Raw genomic sequence first — 19,153 nt, forward strand, 5'->3', positions numbered from 1 at the left:
TGACTGTAAACTTTGTTCTCATGAGCAAAATGTAGCGGTGATTTCCAATTGTGAAGAAGCAGTTTTTTCAGTTTTCTAATTAAACAGGATTTATTATTTTAATGCTAAGCCATGTATGCTGGTATAATACTTGCCCTATGAAGCAAGTTTGCTTGCAAAGCCAAGCCTTTTTTTTTTTTTTCTCTCTTTTCCAAGTAAGTATAAATGCTGATAAGATGGAACTTGGCACAGGTGAAACACTGCTTAAACTATTTTATCAAACACAGAAACACTCCCCTCCAGGGGATTATGCAAGTCTGTGAAGGAGATGTTTCCATATGACAAAAAAATATTTCAGCAGTTGGAAATAGCAGAAGCATTTGACAGTGTTTATGTGATATATTCGTCTGCTTTGAATTAATAAAATTCAAAATGAAGCACACTTTTTATAATGATAAAAAATGTAGTTGATCTTAATTAGAGGTGGTTAACAGGCAATCACAGATGCAGATATTTTAAAGTCATATAAGCTGTTATAATTAATGCATTAGAATTAATATTTTTATGTTGGTAAGATGGATTTCAATATTGAACAGGTTTTATTTATTCCTACCTCATTTTTGATAATAAAGAGGAAAGTGTTAACATTGATACCCCAGAATAAATTTTTTGACATCAAGTTTGGTGCCAAGTTCTGAAGATACTGAAGATCTTTGGGCATGCCAGCTTACAGTTGGGATGAATACCCAAGTCTCTTCAGTTCCCTTACATCAGTGTCCTATTTATTGCATCCTGTTGTCTGAGAGGTTGGTCCCAGTGAAGATTTATGTTATGTACATTTGCCAGTTAGGGTGAGTCTTGAGGCTTTGCTTTAGCAAAAGTACCACATCCAAAAAGCACATGTTCTATGTGAGCTGGCTACATTAAATTACAGGTAAAAATAGACTAACACTAATTTTTTATGACTAATTCCTGAACCTGTTCTTTACTGCAGCTGATGAGCCAACCTCATTTTTGTAGCATCAGTTGTCATCATATAGGAGAGAGCTTTATGAAAACATGACTTCTGTTCTCTGTTACTGCAGTAATGAAACTGCCCTTGAAACCTGGTTACTTACAAGCTCCTTTGCAAGCAGCTCAAATGTCAGTGCTTTGAAGACACAGATTTAGGAGGCTGGATGTAGGAGTCCTGCCTGGAGCTACAGCCGTAATACCACTGTATTCTGTTTTCATGTATGTCAGGCTCCTTGTGCATATGAGCAGGTTATACTTTCAGAAAAATAGCTTCTCACTTCTCAGCGAGTTACTTATTTTGAAACCAGTATTTTCAAAACTAGTCATGCTGCAAGCAGTTGAGTCACTGAGGACTTCAGTGGACTCCCGTTATTTTTTTGAAAGGATAAGCTTTCGTACGGATATTTTGGAGAAGGCTGGGCTGCTACTATTTAAGCTCATTAAGGTCTAAAAGGAGAAGTGTGTTCATTCATCCTCAAGCACTGGCTAATAACATATTTTCACTTTTTTCTCACACTTAGAAGCAGTTTTTTCAATCTGTATGTTTTCTTTTTTGGTAAGTTCCTGTCTTGGCATGTTACATCACTCTGTCAGAATCAATACCTTACCATTTTAATTCATTTCAGGATAGGCAGCCTGGGAAAGCTTCAGGCTCCTAAGCACTTCTTTCAGGCTCTGCACTTCCCAGTTTAATCACTGCCTGTGAATTCCCTGATACTTCCTCCAAATTCAGAGTGCAGAACTACATATGCACAGCATGCCAGTTGGGTTCTCAGCAGTGTAGGTAAGCTGGTGTCAACTTAAATCTTCCCTGTTCTACTTAGATGTTGATTTCATATTTCTGCACAATTTGCATAACTTCACTTGTACACAGTGTAAGTGGTTTTCCCACCTGACAGCTAAAAAACACGTATGCTTTGGCACTGTTTCTACCCATGCCCATGCAATTAATCCTTAAGTTTATTTGTATTCAGTGGAATCTGACTTCTACAAGTCCTTTTTGAACATTTTGGTGCGTTTTGGTGCCACGTTGTTCCTCAGGTCTGCACTACAGACTGACCTGTTAGAAGCTGATGTTGGTAATGAATGCTGACATCTGCACATTTACATTGATTTCAGCAAATTCTTTGGTTACTTCTTAATAAAGTTCCACCCAGACCTGACATCTGAGTAATCGACAGCTTTAGATGCATATTCATGTTAATTATTTTCATGTAAACAGCCACTATTTTGGGAGAGGAGACTATTACATTTGTATGGAAATTTGCTCAGTAACAAGTCAGCACTAAGTAGGAAAAAGACAAAAGCTTTACCCATTTTACTCAACTGGATTTTGGGATGATGATTTTTAGCCCCATTACACTGACTACACATGGAACTCACCTTTCAACTGGACTGTATGATGACTTCTTAAATTACCTTCACAAAGACTTTTACAATTGGAGTGATGCAGTGGAAATACTGGTCATGTTTTCCATAAAGTTCAAATTTGTTTAATTTTACAACACTGAAGGGTAACTCCTACCTATTTTTATCCTTACAGAAGCAGGTGTCTAACTTAATCTCTCATTAATTTAATGAATCAAAAACCAAAGTAACCTTTTAAGCTGTTAGAACAAAACAAATCAATGCTAATAGCAGAAGTATTGGAGAAGAAATCTGTAATGATTCAAAGGTTCTGTTCAAAAAGATAAAAAAGGATAGCAATAGCAAGTTTGAGAAGTACCTTTCTGTTACATCACCACACATTTCATTAGGGAAGGTGTCTTGCTGGGAATCCTCGTTATTGTCTGGCTTTGTTCATTCATTCACAGTCTTCTGCCTTAAAAGGAAACTCATTCTGCCTGACACAAAACTCTCTGCTATTATAAGTGTGGCTCAGTGTGTTTTCTACTCAGAACCTGGCAGATGGGAAGAACAAAATGAAACAGTTGAATTATGGTGCCATTTCCTGAAAAAGCAAGGCAGAAAAGCTAACTACTCTGATTCAGAACTTCTGATGGCAGGGAAAGAAATAAAAATGGACCCAGCATATACTGATGGTGAGCTGAGAACATGAGTTTATTTCAAATGAATGGAAGTAAGACTGACCAAGAAGATGCTCATAAAAATAAAATGTTTTTACAGAGGAGAAAAGGAAATTACTAATTCTTGCCTAGGATGGACAATTCTTTCTAATGCTGTAAGTCCGAACATCATTATCCTGATCTTAACTTGGTATTACAAGGCCAGCAGTGTATGTGGGAGAAGATTCATAGCATTTTGTCTTTCACAGAATTAGTTTAATAGACAGAAATTCTCATATATAAGACATAAGTTATGCATACAAATGGCCTAAATCAACATCATATGTGCTCTAAATTCTGAATTTTTAGTTCAACAAATAACACTTGCAGATTACAAAATTCTAACTACCTAAATTTACTACTAATTATTACTAACCAATCACGTTCTTATAAATAAAGCTTAGAAAGAGAGATCTGAATGGCTTGAGATTTTTATAGAATACTGTCATGAGTAGAAGGAAGGAAATGCTTGAAGAATGATAAAAATGTCACTGCAGAAGATCTGTGATACATGTGGTCTTATCCTTGAAAAGCATTTCTTACTACATGCTTTGTGCTGAGATGCTCCTCTGTGGAAGAAAACCCTTTTTTTGCATTCAATATATGTTCTAGATTGAAAAGATGAGCAATGCTGATGACTTTGTCCACTGTGAGTCAATAAAAAACAAAGGACATACTGTGTTGCTAGAGACAAAATTTGAATCCTGTAGATACCCGCTTTTCCATAAACTATCTATTACTGGCAAGGATCTTAGAAATAACTAATGCAATTTTGTTTGGTTCGTGTTGGTTTTGTTTTTCTTACTGGGATAAATCATTGATCCTGGCAGGGTAAAGGTGCAGAATACCCACCAGAGAAAATGGTGCCATGAAGTGAAGAAGTCACCTGGCCAACAGACTGACAATGGTCCAGTCACCTGGACTGCCTTTTGGAATGGCAGTAAGACAGCAGACATCATCAAGGTAGAGCAGTAACAAAACCCACTTTTTACAGGGCACTGTATCATAGCTACAGAGATATAAATACTTAGTTCTGAAGCAATAATCCTTTAATCACTGGGCTAAATTCAGGTTGGCCTTGTCACATGCCGTAGTGCCCTCTTTGCAAGGTGGTTAATAATGCATAATAAAGGCTCTACCTCGATGCTATGGTGTAGGGGAGTCCTGTCTCATTCTGTTACTTGCTTTCAAGGCCCAAATCCATCTCACAGGAAGGATTTGTGCCACAGCCAACTGGGGATGCAGAAGGCGATGTGATTTCACTGTCAGTGTTGAAGACTTCTGTTTTGAGGCTTCTTTAAAACTTAACTCCCTGTCTTTGCAGGAAAAATATCTTCCCTTTTAGCAGCAAATAACCTGTAAAGTAGAGCTTCAAGGTCCTTGCACCCTGGGCCTGACATTCTGCCTCTTCACTGTGTCCCATTTGCAGTGACATGTTCCTGTGGCTTAGCCCCAGAACAGTCTCTGGAGCAGCCAGTTTTTAGACTAAGCAGCCTTCTGATTTCTTGACTATGAAGAAGATAAATATGATTGAGTTCAAATAATTATTCCTCTGAATTGTTTCAGTCATAGAACAAATTTTTGGATGAAGTTATTCTTGGGATGCAAGAATGTAATATAGCTGTATTGGGTATACATGTCAAGACAGTGGGGAGACTATACGGGTAGCCTCTGTGAGAAGAGGCCAGCAGCTGCCCCCATGTTAGGCACAGCCAGCCCCAGAGACCCACCTCAGGACACAGCTGAGCCCACCAGCCAAGCTGGTGGTGCCTCAGGGAAAGCATATTAGAGAAAGCGTACAAAATGCTGCAAAGCAGCTGTGAGAAAGGAGTAAGAATATGAGAGAAACAGCTCTGCAAGCACCAGAGTCAGTGAAGAAGGGGGGGAGGAGGTGGCCATGGTGCAGACCATGGTGAGGCAGGCTGTGGCCCTGCAGCCCATGGAGGTCCACAGTGGAGCAGATTCCATTTGCAGCCCATGGAGGACCCAATGCTGCAGCCAAGTGAACATGCCCTGAAGGAAACTGCAGGTCACAGAGAGCCCGTGCTGGAGCAGGCTCATGGTAAGAACTGCAGCCCATGGGGAACCTGCACTGGAGCATTCTTGTTCTTGAAGGACTGCAGCCCATGGAAAGGATTCATACTGAATCAGTTTGTGAGAACTGCCTCCTGTGGGAGAACCCCCTTGCTGGAGCTGGGGAGAAGAATGAGGAGGAATGAGTAGTAGGGATGGAGTGTTCTGATCTGGCCATAATCCACCTCTCTCCTGTACTACTTGGAGATGAGTGGAAGATGTAGCAGGTTCAGGAGTGAAGTTGAGCCTGGGAATAAGGCAGGAGGAAGATATTTTTGGCTTTGTCTTTGTTACCATCCTACTCTTATTTTAAATTGGCATTAATTTAAGGTCCCCCAGGTCAAGTCTGTCTTGCTTATATTGGTAATTGGTGAGCATTCTCCCTGTCTTTTATCTCAGCTGATGAAGATTTTCATCATGCTTTCTCTTGCTGTTCTGTTGAGGAGGAGGAAGAATGAGAAACAGCTGGGTGACCCCTCTGGCAGCCAGGCAAGATTAACTCACTACAATAGCGTAAGGATTTATTGTACTTAACAACCTTGTTTACAATTCCTGTCCCCCTTCACCACCTCCAAGCTAGGATAATTTTGTATGTAATTGAAAATTATGTGATTATATGAAAATCAAAGCTAATGCGTCAGAGAGGCTGTCAGAAGACACCTGAATCTTTGACATATTTAATTCTCCCAAGTTAAACATCATTTCAGAGCCCGAAAATATAGTCTCTGTTTTCTTAATGAATGTTCAGCTGAAGGATGAGGTCTTCTTTTCCTAGGCTTTTTCTTTCTGTAGTGGAGCTTTCACCCTATGCCAATTTTCTAGTGATGTTTCTTTCTCAGTGCAAAAACCCCATCATGTTTTAACTGTCTTAGCTCGTAATTATTTCTCTGTTTCTAATGGTTTTAGAATGAGACTGTGGGACTAAAGGCTAGGAGTGTTATCTATTCTGGGTATGTCTGTGCAAAGGGGAGGTGATTAGATAAAACTCATATGATATAAATTACAGCAAATCCCAGCCTTAGAAGAACATTCTCTTTATGCAAACAACAAGAAAAAACAGAGATTTCGTATTAAAATGAGCATGCTAGACACAACCCCCCTCCTGGAGTCTATGTGCACATCTCTGAGAGAAATGACTGCATTAGGATCAATCTGCTTTGCCAAAACTCCTATTAGGAGCTCCTACCAGCAGCTCCCAGAGCTGTGCTGGCAGCTTTTTTATTTGCAGGGAAGTATTCTAGCTCCCAGCCCTCTAACACTCACATTGGCGTGGCTTTTTCTTTTTTTTTTCCCCAGGACTTGTTCTTCTGCTAGCTGATGAAGAAGTGTATTCAATGGGAAACTGGAATGAGGGCAGTACAAACCAAGGCTGAGTACTCAAAGCATGCTCTGTCTGTACTGGCGTTACACGTTATGAGTCTGTACCAAACATAATAATCTAATAAAACAACAGGTCATCTCAAGTATCTTTTTCAAAGGTGAAGCTGGAAAAAATGTTATGCTGAAATGATGCCATTATACATGATGAGCTTTTTGGTACTGTCACCTCTCTTTGTAGAAATAAGAAGAATACAACACTTCTTTAAAATAAACAAATCACCAGAACTGATATATGGCAAATGATCACCTACAATCCTTAGATTAATTAAATAATTACAAGTCAATCTAACTGGAACAGAGGCTGCTAACAAGACTGGCAAGGAGTATATGCAGCCTGTCTTCTCCGCAACTGAAGCCTCTCATTTGAGTTTTGCCAGAAAAGCATGTTCATATAGCAGAGGCCACTTACTTTTATATGTGCCCATCAAATTATTTAAAGCAACTGAAACTACCACCAAAATTCTGGAATCCTTCCTTGTAACAGAATCCTTGTGACAATCAGGACTCCATCCATTAAAAGCTCTGGGAACAAATGGGATTAATGACTGGTGACTATAGAGGAGAACTAAGGACTAAGGATTCCTATTCTACAGGAAGTCTCACACAGCCTTATGCTGCTGATAAGGCATAGAAATGCTGGATCTACTAGTGGATCATTCTGACCCTGAAAAGGATGCATCTTATGAAGAGCTCTCATCACAAAAAGAAATGTCTACTTAATTACACCAGACTGCTGAAAGGATAAAGAATGAAGAGGAAAGAATGTCCCAAAGCAAACGAACTTGAGCAGAATTTTATTACAGTACTTTTCCACTGCTGCAGGCACCAACATTGTTCCTTGTTGCCATGTTGCTGCTGAATTGCTTCCCTTTTGTACATGTCTGGAAGTCAGAAATGCTACAGCACTGTTATATTTAGATTATCTAAGACTATCTGGCAATTCAATACACACGACCCAGGATAAAGTTAGAGGCAAAGGATTGTTGAATTGGGCTTTTTGTGCTGCAAGGAGAAATTTGTGTACCTTTGCTATTTTCCCGATATTCGGCATTGCTATGATTTTGAATCCAGGGAACAATGCGAAGAATGTATTGCTTGAAAAGTTGTTGGACTTTCTGTAATAGATTTTTGCTTAGTTGGAGTCTATTAATAGGTTTGAGTATCTCCTGATTGAAAGAAAAATATGTTGTTTGCAATCTCTCAATTCTAGCTAACTTACAATTATTTCTAATGGCATTCTGTCCTCTTTGCTGTATGTGCTATTGTTCATTTATGCCAAGGATGCATATTAAGCTAGGACCAAGGGGTATGTTCCAAATGCCAAATAACAATTATTACTTATAATAATTATTACCTATTGTTTGCAAAAATCTTGTTGCTTAAAAAAAGGTGGTATTCCATATACCTAAACAGTGTCTTCTGTACTAAAATACTTTGGTTCCCTGGTATCTGTCACAGCTCTTATTCAGTCAATAATTGGTGCTGGGATCTCGTGGTGGTAAGAACACTATGCTACATCCCAGTATTTCTCCTCTCCTGGAAAAGCAAGATTCCCTTATAGCTTTGATGTCTGCAGCACATTGTTAGGCACAGAACAGTCTGAATAACAGTAATAAAATTGTGATTTAAAAAACCTATGCACTACTTGTTTGGTTAATTTTCCCATTTGAAATGAAAAAAAAAAATAATATGTTATTTATTTTGTGTTTGGCGGTTATATAAGGGAAGCAGGTCCAAGAAGAGTGAGAAAGGAACATTCACAAAGTATTTGTATTACTGATGACTATGTAGTAATGACCTGTGTGTTTCGATCTCATGATCCCAACAGAGGAAAGGGAGTACCAAATGTGGCAGCTGTAAGGATTGCTGTGTGTATCCAATGACTACTTTACTTGGCAGATTGTGTTTGGTAAAATTGATTTTTTGTTTGCTCGGCATTTCTTTGTGCACTGGCTCTTTTCACAGCTCATTGGTTAATGTATTGGTTTGAGACTAAAAAACTTTCACCTTTTTCACACCGTACACTGTGGAAAGTAATTTTACCTGTTTCTCATCAATAACTCAGATTTTAATAACTCTTTCCTGTAAAGTATATTGATATGTACTGTGAAAGTGAATTAAAACCCAATTACTTCGTCTAGTATCATTTTTTCCCCCACATATTTAACTCTTTAGTCCACTGGTGTGTTTCTTTTATCCTGTGCATTCCATCCCTTGATGTCTCTTTTGGGTCTGATTTTTCTGACAGTCTAGTGTCCACACACAGTGGGATTCTCTATTTTCTAATCTGACTTCTACAGGGATTGTATTCCATATACTTTTGCCCAACCAGTTATCTTGATTAGGTTTGTCATTTTTCTCTTTAATTACAATATAATTAAGTACATAGTGTGCTAATGATTACATTGAACACAGGTCTAACAAGCCTTCACCCAGGTAGCACTCTCCTTCTAGTAAATACAGTCAGCTTTTGACTTACAACTTCACTGGATGTATATAGGACTTGTCAATGCCAATTGTGTTATGCAGGTATGCATTTCCTATAGAGCCCTTAGGAATTACAAGGACATTGAAACCTTGTATTTCATACCTTTTTTACTTAAAAATACATCATTATTATGCATGTACCACTAGGTATGAGACTGCTTATTGTGTTTACTGGATCAAATTCTTTACTAGGCAGAACAACGCCAGCTATAAAAAGGTGCATGAAGGAGAAAGTGAACTGTATGTTCATTAAGACTTAGGAGAGACCTTATCATCATGTTCCAATATTTGAGGGGTGACTACAAAGGAGATGGAGATTCTCTTTTTACAAGAAGTCACATGGAAAAGCTGAGGGGTCATGGGTGCAAGTTACTGCTGGGGAGATTCTGACTGGTGACAAGTGGAGAATTTTACCCAAAGAGAAAAATCAGCCATTGGAGTGACCTCCCCAGAGAAGTGATGGACTCCCCAGTGCTGGGCACTCATAAGGTTCAGCTGCACAGGGTGTTGGGACACTTAATCCTGGTCATACTTTGCCTAGTAAGGTGTGACCAGATGATCCTTGAGGTCACTTCCAACCCGGTGTTCTATGATTCTATGACTCTCCTAATTTAACTTGTACATTGCCTGTAGAGACCAGAGGCGCATGAATTACGCTGCCCTAAGCATGTGTTGTATTATATGGGAGTTAGTAAGTTTAGGCATTTTTTACTTCCATTTCACTACTGCTATGTATGTCTCTTTCTCATGTCCACATCCCTCTTGTGTTGGAGCCCCAGATCTGGACACAGCACCCCACGTGGGGTATCACCAGAGCATCTCTAAATCACACCTCTTGTTTTGCAATAGCCTCGTAAGACAACACCGTGTTCGCAGGTGATAAAGGCGCAGTGTGCCTGTCGCTGTGCTGAAACCCGCATAATCACAGGGGTAACTTCAGGTCGACTCTGATCCCACACCCTACCGCACCGCACACGGTCCGCCCGGCGGGACGGTGCCCTGGCTCGCCGGAGAAGGCTGCGCGGGGCACGGCACCACTGTCACACACTGTCACACACTGTCACAATCACCGACTCCCCACTGTGGTTTTGCGGACCCCCCTGCCAGACTTCCCCAGTGCCCTCCGGGCGCCGGCAGGTGGTCAGTCACACCGGGCACCGACGGCTCCTGCAGGGCGGGCGCTGCCATACCCTCCCGACGCGGCCATTGGCGAAGGCCGCTGTCAGTCAGCGGAGGGCGGGCCCGGGCGGTGCGGACCGCTATAAAGGTGGCGGCGAGGGGAGCGCTCTGGGATGCGCTGTGGTGACCGGTCTGAGTGCTCTGCTCGGGGCGGCAGTGGGAGGGGTGGTCCCAGCGCGAAGGTGCCACCGCTGGGACTCGCTGGCCGCAGCCCGCACTCGCAGCCCTCGGTGCCACCTGTAGCCCCACTGCGTCCCGCGTGGCCGGCCGGCGGCAACATGGTGGATGTGTTCAGCGGGAGGCTCCTGGTCAGCAAGAACGGCCGCAGCGTGGACCCCGAGGAGGCTCTGCAAAACAAGGTCGTGGGCTTGTACTTCTCCGCTGGCTGGTGCTCGCCGTGCCGCGACTTCACCCCCATCCTTTGCGACTTCTATAAGGAGTTGCTGGAGGGGAAGCGCCCTCCTGCCCCCTTCGAGGTCGTCTTCATCTCCTCCGACCACAGCGCCGAGGAGATGGCTGGCTACATGAACGCCATGCACGGGGACTGGCTGGCCCTGCCCTTCCACGACCCCTACAAACAGTGAGTACCGGCGGTAGCGGCCCCCGGCCCGTCAGGGTCCGGGGCAGTGCTGCGAGCGGGGGGTGTGTGTGTACGGACACCCTCCTCCGGAGTGCGGGTGCTTTAGCAGCAGGGAGGTGTGACCACGAAGTCCTTGTTGCTAAAGCACTCGGGACCTCCGCCTGCCCTTCTGCTCCACTGATCCTGACCTTCTGATCCCTTCTGATCCACCCCAGGCTGCACTGGGGTCCTTCCGGGGCAGCGTACTGTTCAGCACCCCGTCAGGACAGTCCTGCCTTTCTCCTGCCCTGTGGCAGCGGCTGCTCTTAGCTGGACCTGCCTGAGCTCCGCGAAGGTATGCCACAAACTAACACTGAACTGACAGCTTAGTTGCTTCAGAGAAGTAACTGGGGCGTTAGCCTATTGACATCCGTAAAGAACGCGATGAAGGAAAACTCGGTTTGTGTAGCTAATTTAGGCTTTAAAAGAGCTTTGAAGAAGGTTTAATAAAGACTCTGCTTATTGAGATGACCTGAACAGTGAGTCAAAAATAATGGCAAACGGTTGTTTTTCAGCACAGCAGTAATTGCTGTTTAGGTTGTTCTGAGTTGCCTAGCTTATTAATGCTCTGGAGAAAAGGCAAGTGAAGAAGCAGCAGAACTTGTAGCTTTACAGCTTAGAGGACAGCAGAGCAAACTGGAGAGTTTTTGGCAGATACAAGTAAGCTAGATGAAAAAGAAACATTGTAACAGCTGCAGCTAGCTGAGACAAATGCATGTGGTAGCTAGGATGAAATTCTTTTGCTTGTAGGTCCCAAAAGGGGCATTCCTGTAGGCAGCTTGCTCAGCAGAATAGCAAAAGGAAAGGAGATGATGAAAAGTAACAGGGTGAAGGATAATATCAAGAATCAGCTGTTTTGATATTAAAAATTAAGGGTGTGGAGTCATTTGTGTGGCTGTCAGAAACATGATTTAGCTCATATCAAGAAGCATAGATGGAATTATGGAGGAACAGGTAACATGTTTGGGGCTACTGAAGTGCCTGTAACTAGGGACCAAAAGTACATGTAAGTACTGTAAAGGGATTTCCCCCCTCACCCCCATAAATAACGTGTAAGTAGATTGTGGGAAACAATGTTACAGATGGCATCAAAGTCAAGGAGTTAATGTGACTTTTAAACATAAACTGGGTAGTTAAACTCACAGCAAGATTTGTTCTGACAAAGAATTCTGTTCTAGTGTTCATCTAATTCTAGATCCATTCCTGTGTGCCACCCAGAATAGAGCTGTGTAACATACTAGCTACTCAGTGTGGAGCAGGTACTAATCTTGTTTTATCAGTGCACTTGGCAATCTCATGCCTGAAGCCAGGAGCTATTTCATCCTTTCTTGGCTCATTCCTGGATGTCAGCAGGCAATTAATGTTATGTCTTTTAATGACAGTTTCCACTGCCTTAAAATTAGATTGAAATAACAATGCTGTTTCCCACAGTTCTCCAAAGGCTCCCCAGGCAGTAATTTTATTTGGTATCTACTAATCCTAATAGAATTCAGGCAAATTTCCCGACAGAAATGTAGCACTTGAAGTTACAGCATCCAGCAAGCTGTTCAGTATAGACCATGGGAATGTGCTTACAGCTTCAGCCTCTGGGGATTAGGGGTCTATTTCTGCCTCTGCTCTTGCCCAAGTCATGTGGAATGGAGGTACAGGGATAGTTTAATTGGCTTTTCTGTGTCAGTCTATAACACCCTTCAGAATCCTGTGGAGAAATACGGTTTGTCCTATCACAGATAACTGCAAGATCGTATTATTTGAATGGGCTTACAGAAGAACAGAGTGCAGAGGTATATGAAAAGGGAAAAAGTTCTGTTTCTTGCATGTAACAAAGGGCTGTGTGGAGATGTTCAAGGTATTTAGGTTGAATTAACTTGTAGTTTGGCTTCAGGGTTACTGGTGAATCATTGAAGATGTAGAACAGGTGGATGAGTGTTCATTAAACCAAACTAGAATTCTGTCTGGATACAAGTTCTAATTTAGAATATAATTTTAAAACTGGCTAACATAAATTAACAATTTGATTAATGGTATTTATTAGCATTCACATTTTTATTATTTATTTCTTTATTAATATTTTTAAGGTTCTGTTGTAAATAATTCAAATTTATGCTCTTTTGTGGGCTATGTAAAGAAGGTATAATTGCAGTGTAGACTGAAGTAAAATTTACCATCCAAAACACACTTCACAAAAGGAAGCATGGAATTTCTTGGAGAAGAATTTTTTTTTTCTTTAAGAAATAGCCTGCATTCATACCTGTACCACCTCAATCTGTGCCAGGGGAGGTTTAGACGGGGTATTAGGAAAAATGTCTTCACTGAAAGGTTACTGAAGTGTTGGAACAGGCTTCCTGGGCGAAGTGGTGGAATCACCTGGAAGTGTTCAAAAAAAGCCTGTGTAGATGAGGCCCTCAGTGGCATGGTTTAGGGTGGATTTGGCAGTCCTGGGGTGGTGGCTGGATTTTATGATCTTGAAGGCCTTTTCAAACCTAGTTTTTCCCATCATTCTACATCAAAAAATGCTAGTAAATGGGAATGGTATTTTAACTATAATGCACAAAGACACACTGCTGTGTTTATACTGAGCCCTGCTGTGAAAGGCGGTGCTCTGCGCGATGCCCAGCATATGCTATTTCTTGCAGGCTGCCTGATAGAGAAGTATTTACCTGTGTTCATGTCTTGTACACCTTAATGAAAATTAGAATCTCAAAGAATTCTTGAAAAAGGAAAATAATACATCCTATGTTATGAAGCTTTAGGTATGAGGGTGGACTGGCCCCCAGGGGAATACAGGGGGAGAGAAGGCTAAAAAAGAAAGGCAAAAGGAGAAGAGAGAAAGTATCTGAGCAGTTAAGATCTATTGCCTCTTCCAGTAGCAGATCTAAAACATAGCCCCACGCAAACTGCAAGTTTGTCCCAGTCTTAGTTTCATCTTTTTAGTATTTCACGTGAAAATGAACGTTGACCTCTCATGTTCTAACCTGCATGGCCAAGGTCTGACATCACAATTTGGCTAAGAGAATGCCTGTGTCAGTACAAAGGTTACTTGTTAAAGTCTTCAATAGCTATTATTATAACCTCCTCTTCTGCTTGGTCTGTTTGGGTCTTAGGTGTTTCAAGTCAGTAAGATTCCATATGTACCTTTATGCTTACCCAGGAATAGCTAGACAACTGATTTTTAAGAATGTCATTAGTTACATCACTGTATTTTGCCTTAAGAGAATTGGGTCCCTTTGTAGGACGTGTGATGTTTCTGTTTATAGTTAATGACTTCATAAATTGTCATGGGAGTTAGTCTCATTGCACATATGTACAGGTAAGTCACAGGATATGAGATCCCTGTAGGAGAGTATGATCTTAACAGGTTTTAAAGTAATTTTGGTAAGCACTTGTACAGTGCTAAAGAAGCATTGTCTGCAGAACTGTTCTGAGCCCCCTTCAGGTCCATTCAAACAATCATCAGGTCAGTCTACCATCAACCTTTAGCCCTGTTGTGTAAACAAGATGCAGTGCTGGAGTGTTCCCTTAGGAAAGCCAAGTGTTAAGTTCCAGTTTTCATACCAAATTATCTTCTGTTTCCTACTGTCCTGCCTCTGACTGCTACAGCTGTGTTAAGCTTTTATTGTCTGCTGAACCAGTTAAATGCATCTTCGACCCATGTTGTTTGTCATATAAATGACAAGATGTGATAGTCATTTATGAGTTTTTCATATGAACCATCTTTGAAATGTTCTTTTTCTCCTGTTTTTGTAGACTTTGGAAAGGTCTAGGAAGATTTTTGGTTGTTTGCTTCTGAGTTCAGTGAGAAAGCAAACCTATTGCTAGACAATATTACTGTTGCTTCTGTAGTATTTCCTGCGTTACTACTCAATCAATGTAATGGCAGAGCAGCATCCTTCACCTGTGATGTTTCTACTCAAGGAAAAACACAGAAGGAAAGATGTTTCAGGAATGCTTTCTCAGGGCCAGTATTTCACTCAAGGCTTATTTTCTCTGTTTTTAAAACTCCTCCACTTTTCCAGGAAATCCTAGAGAATGTCTACAAATGTCTTGTATTCTTTAACGGTAGCTGCAAATCTTTTTTTTTTTTTTTTTCTTAGCCATAATTCTTTGGCATTTGAACACCGCACAGCTGATGTTCTTGGTTGTTGTGATAACACTCAGGGACTACCTTTCCATTTTGTGTTTAGTTTTTGTTTTGAGTGTGATGCATTTCATATTTAGGTATCTGGGTATTTCATTACTACTAGTTGTTGTGCCTCTATCCTCTGGTTCTTCTAAAGGTGCTCAATTTCTGCTCACTTTGATATAAAGCAATGCAGGGAGGTAATTTTCCCTACAACAGATCACATTTGTTTTGGGGAGCTTGTTAATTTTACCTGATCCATTGCAGTTCACCACAGTTTTCTTGTACCCCTTCTGAAACACATGACCTCTTCCTCAAAACTTTGCATTTTTTTCTGGCATTCCTTTTAGACCTCACAACTTGCACCTTAGGTGTAGATTTTATGTTCCTTACTTTTCTTGTTAGATACTGGCATGTCTTTCACCATAGCTTGCATTCCTGAGGGCAATATGCCAGACAATATTTACTCTAACTTTTGTCTTCCAAAATTAACATTATAAATTCATTATTATCTATATTGTTTAATCCATGACTCTCTAATATGCGCATCTAGTATAATGAATAGATGTGCCAAGGATCACCTGTGAATAATGTGGTATGGTAGGAAGTAGGTAATAGTTTTTCTACTTTTTAGCTTTGTTTGGAAGGGTGGGGAAACACTTTGGGGTGGTTCCGTCTTTGTGACCATCAATCAGAAATGTTTTCCTTCTTTCTTTGGATGTTTTAGTGTTAGTGAGAGTAGTGCTTTTGCTGTTTCCATGTGTTTGGAACAAATCTGATTTTGCAGTGTCCTGATAAACATGGCAGTAAACTTCACACATTGTTTGCCTCCTTTTCTTTCTTACATGGAGCTGGGGCAGTGAACTGGTTCTAAAGTTTCTGGAAACACTTGAGGCTCCTCCTGTTGAGAAGCACTCTCAAAAACTAACCCTGACTTTTATCTGATGCCCACTGAGGTGTTTAATGAGCTCAGAAATCATTGACTGTCTTTTCATTACCTCTATTGTGAATTTAAGATCCATGCCAAAAAATTGTTCTCAGTGGTAGTGATTAAGTTGTAGTCTCAACATTGTTTTTCTGGCTTATTTATATTCTGAATTTTATTTTTTCATTTGCACTGAAGCATCACCCTTCCAAGTGAGTTAAATTCCTTGTATATAAGATACCATCTTTCTATCAAAATAGATACATGTCTTGCCCTTGTCTTTACTTTGTCCTGTAACAAACAGTGTCATAGCTGTTAATGTTTTCCTTGGAAATGTTTCACATCCTGCCACTTCTGTTTCCTGTGTCTTGCTCAACTGAAATAGCTTACTATGCGGTATTCTTTGTTTCTGTTGCTTTTACATATTCTTTTTGTCTTACTCCGATCTTCCAACTCATCCACATAAACAGTGACTTTTATCTTACTATTTGGTGTGGCTGAGAACCTGCTGTTTGTGCACTTTCATCTCTGTGGTGTATGTAATTAGTCATCCTTTCTTGTTTACCATGTGCTGGTGCCAGCAAGTAGTTTTGTTTCCTTTTGGATGTTTTGCATCCTCTAGGATTTCCCTTGCTGAATGTAATTATTCTTTCCAGCATTAATAATCCATTTATTTAAGATGTATCTTGAGCTTGATCCCATTAAATTTTCATCATTCAGGAGTCATTTCTTATGAAACAGGTTACCCCTGTTTGTCAATTGTTTGAATACATCCTGATTTTGTTCATGGAACATCACTGTCTATATAGCTTTGAAAGACTATTTAAGACAGTTATTTGTCTGGAGTTTTCCGTGTTCTGACATAGAGAAATTGCTGCTATTGTCTATGTGATGGGCAGAAGAGTTGAAAATGTGTTCTTGGACAATTTAGGTGGGTGTCCCTTGTTCCAGATCTTTTGATTGCTTACGTTTTATATGTAGAGGGCCTATTTTACTAATGGAGTGTTAGGTATTTCTGCAGTCTTTTTGGTTTACACTAAAGAATTATGCACCATGCTTTAATGGAGGTTATTGGAAGCAGATCTATGAGACTGTTGCACTTTAACATCCGGTACAGGAATAAATGTCTAATGCTAATTGAGATCTTCCTCCTATCAAGTAGAAAAGGGACCAGAAGATAGCTGTTTCTGGCTAGTAAAAACAAGGTGGGTGTGTCACGTCCCATCCATGGACCTCCTTAGAGCCAGTGTCTGCTGGTGTGAAGATCACAGGCAGCAGTGAAGAGCAGTTGCGGGGAGGGTGCTGCAACTCTGATGTCCCTGAGCTAGGTTTCACCATGTGAACTCCCAGCTGCAACCTAGTCCATCTCCCTGTACTGCCCAGTGCTCTTCCTCAGGCTCTGAGGAGGCCAAGGCAGTCATCACTTCTGCTCTCCCATGTATCCTGACTAGAGTTCTCTTCATCAAAGAGACTAGGAGTGTTCTTAAAATGCTCCCTAATGTGTATTTTGTTTTTTATTTTTCTTTTTTCCTCTCAGTGATCTGAAGAAGAAATACAACATAACAGCCATTCCTAAACTGGTGATTGTGAAACAAACTGGAGAAGTTATTACTGACAAGGGAAGAAAACAGATCAGAGACAAAGGACTATCCTGTTTTCGGAACTGGCTGGAGGTTGCAGAAATTTTTCAGAATTTTTCTAGCTGAAAATTTGGCAGATGAAAACAAGACAAGGCATCATGGAAAACCATAGAGTTCTGAAAAGATTATTGCCTTGTTCAGAACAAAAAGGGTAAGGCTTATTTATCTTCGCTTGCAGACACATTTTGTTTTCAGCTTGAAGATTAGCTATTCCAGTAAGTCATAAAATGCTGTTACTGTTTTATTTGTATTGTTCTATCTACTATATTCAGTATGAACCAAAGCATTCCATATAGTATTAAAATACTTCAAGAGGATAGGCTGTTTTAGACAGTAATAATGGACCACTGTGAAATCTATGCAAAAGCTTTCCAAATCTGTAGAGTAAAAAATATATTTATGCACAAAGCTATTTTTTCCTGATTATCACATATTTTAAGAAAAGGAAATTGTTTGTTTTAAATAAATAAATAAATATTTATGAAGTTTGTCTAACTTCTATCTTATGTACCTTAAGATAATCAGAAAACGTCAGATTTTTAAAATAGGACATATGTCAGTACTGAAGAAATGCTTTTCTTTGTCTACTTTGTACAGGATTTACTTAAGTTTTACTAAGTATTCCTTACTGCTGGATTTTTAAGCTTGGCAGATAAGCCAAGTTATCTGTCAAGTTAACATCAGATCAAGTTTAAGAATAAAGCATTTTCCATCTCCATTTGCCAAAGTGCATAGGAGCAAACATAAAAAATTATACCAGCTCTCTTTGAGTGCTCATGTTGTTGCAGATTATCTTAAGTTTTACTGAATCTTTCTACATTTTGTTTGTTTGTGAAACAGTTACAGGAACATTGGAACATCTTTATTTGAGATGTTAGCCTTTATGTTAGCATGGGTTGCTGTACTACTTGAAATCTGACTGTGTGTTACTTGAAGCCCCTGTTCTCTGTAACATGTTAGCCTTAGTCCTTTCTTTCTAGACCATAACCAAAGCAAATAACGAAGGTCTATTTTATATAGGATGGGTTATTTGACAACATGGCAAGGTAGATATCTAGCTAGGAAACTTGTCAGCAAAATAAGATTGGGGTGTTCTTTAGGTGAACTAACATCATCATAGTCATTGTAGCACTCAAAAACACAACCACTGATCATGAAGACCCTTCTTCTGAGCAAGCATAGTAACAGAAGAGAATAACACTGCAGATGTTATAATTGTATGTAAATTGATAACCAGTCATTGTAGCTGGAGTGTACTACCTTGTAATTTTTGTGTGTAAATGTAATGACAAGATCGGCATGGGGTGTGCTTGATTTGTGAAAATTGCACCTAGCACCCAGCGCTGCAATAAAGAAGTGCCTGCTGCTTAATATTATGTTGGTAATAAGGAGTTTTATTCTTCCTACTTTCAATGATAATGTTGCATCTGAAGTAGAGCTTGGTCTGCCTGTATTCACCACCTTCAAATTTGTTGGCCAGTCTTTGTGACTGAGGTCCCAGGACAAACATCCATGCAATTGAGCTAAAGAAACAGTTCTTATTCAAGCTGAATTAGAATTTAAAAACTTTAACAGAATTATTTCTCCAGCTACTAGTACTTATATTACTAGCACTTCAAATCCAGCTTAATCACTTATTATATGACATTCCCAATAATGTTTATCAGCTTT

The 19,153-nt window shown here is 40.3% G+C and overlaps 1 protein-coding gene across 1 annotated transcript; it reads left to right on the plus strand.

The window, feature by feature from the left end:
• The first annotated feature begins 10,309 nt into the window (after positions 1-10,309).
• Positions 10,310-18,853, plus strand: NXNL2 (nucleoredoxin like 2). Its single transcript, XM_005154915.3, has 2 exons — positions 10,310-10,758; positions 17,380-18,853. The coding sequence occupies exons 1-2, from the start codon at positions 10,457-10,459 to the stop codon at positions 17,546-17,548; spliced, it is 471 nt and encodes a 156-aa protein (XP_005154972.1). The 5' UTR covers positions 10,310-10,456; the 3' UTR covers positions 17,549-18,853.
• The last annotated feature ends 300 nt before the right edge of the window (positions 18,854-19,153 follow it).

The sequence above is a fragment of the Melopsittacus undulatus genome, chromosome Z (assembly GCF_012275295.1).
Source record: "Melopsittacus undulatus isolate bMelUnd1 chromosome Z, bMelUnd1.mat.Z, whole genome shotgun sequence".
Lineage (NCBI taxonomy): Eukaryota > Metazoa > Chordata > Aves > Psittaciformes > Psittaculidae > Melopsittacus > Melopsittacus undulatus.

Coding starts and splice junctions, on each gene's coding strand:
- NXNL2 (XM_005154915.3), top strand. CDS start 10,457: ATGGTGGATGTGTTCAGCGGGAGGCTCCTGGTCAGCAAGAACGGCCGC. Junction 10,759..17,379: donor TTCCACGACCCCTACAAACA/GTGAGTACCGGC, acceptor TTTTCCTCTCAG/TGATCTGAAGAAGAAATACA.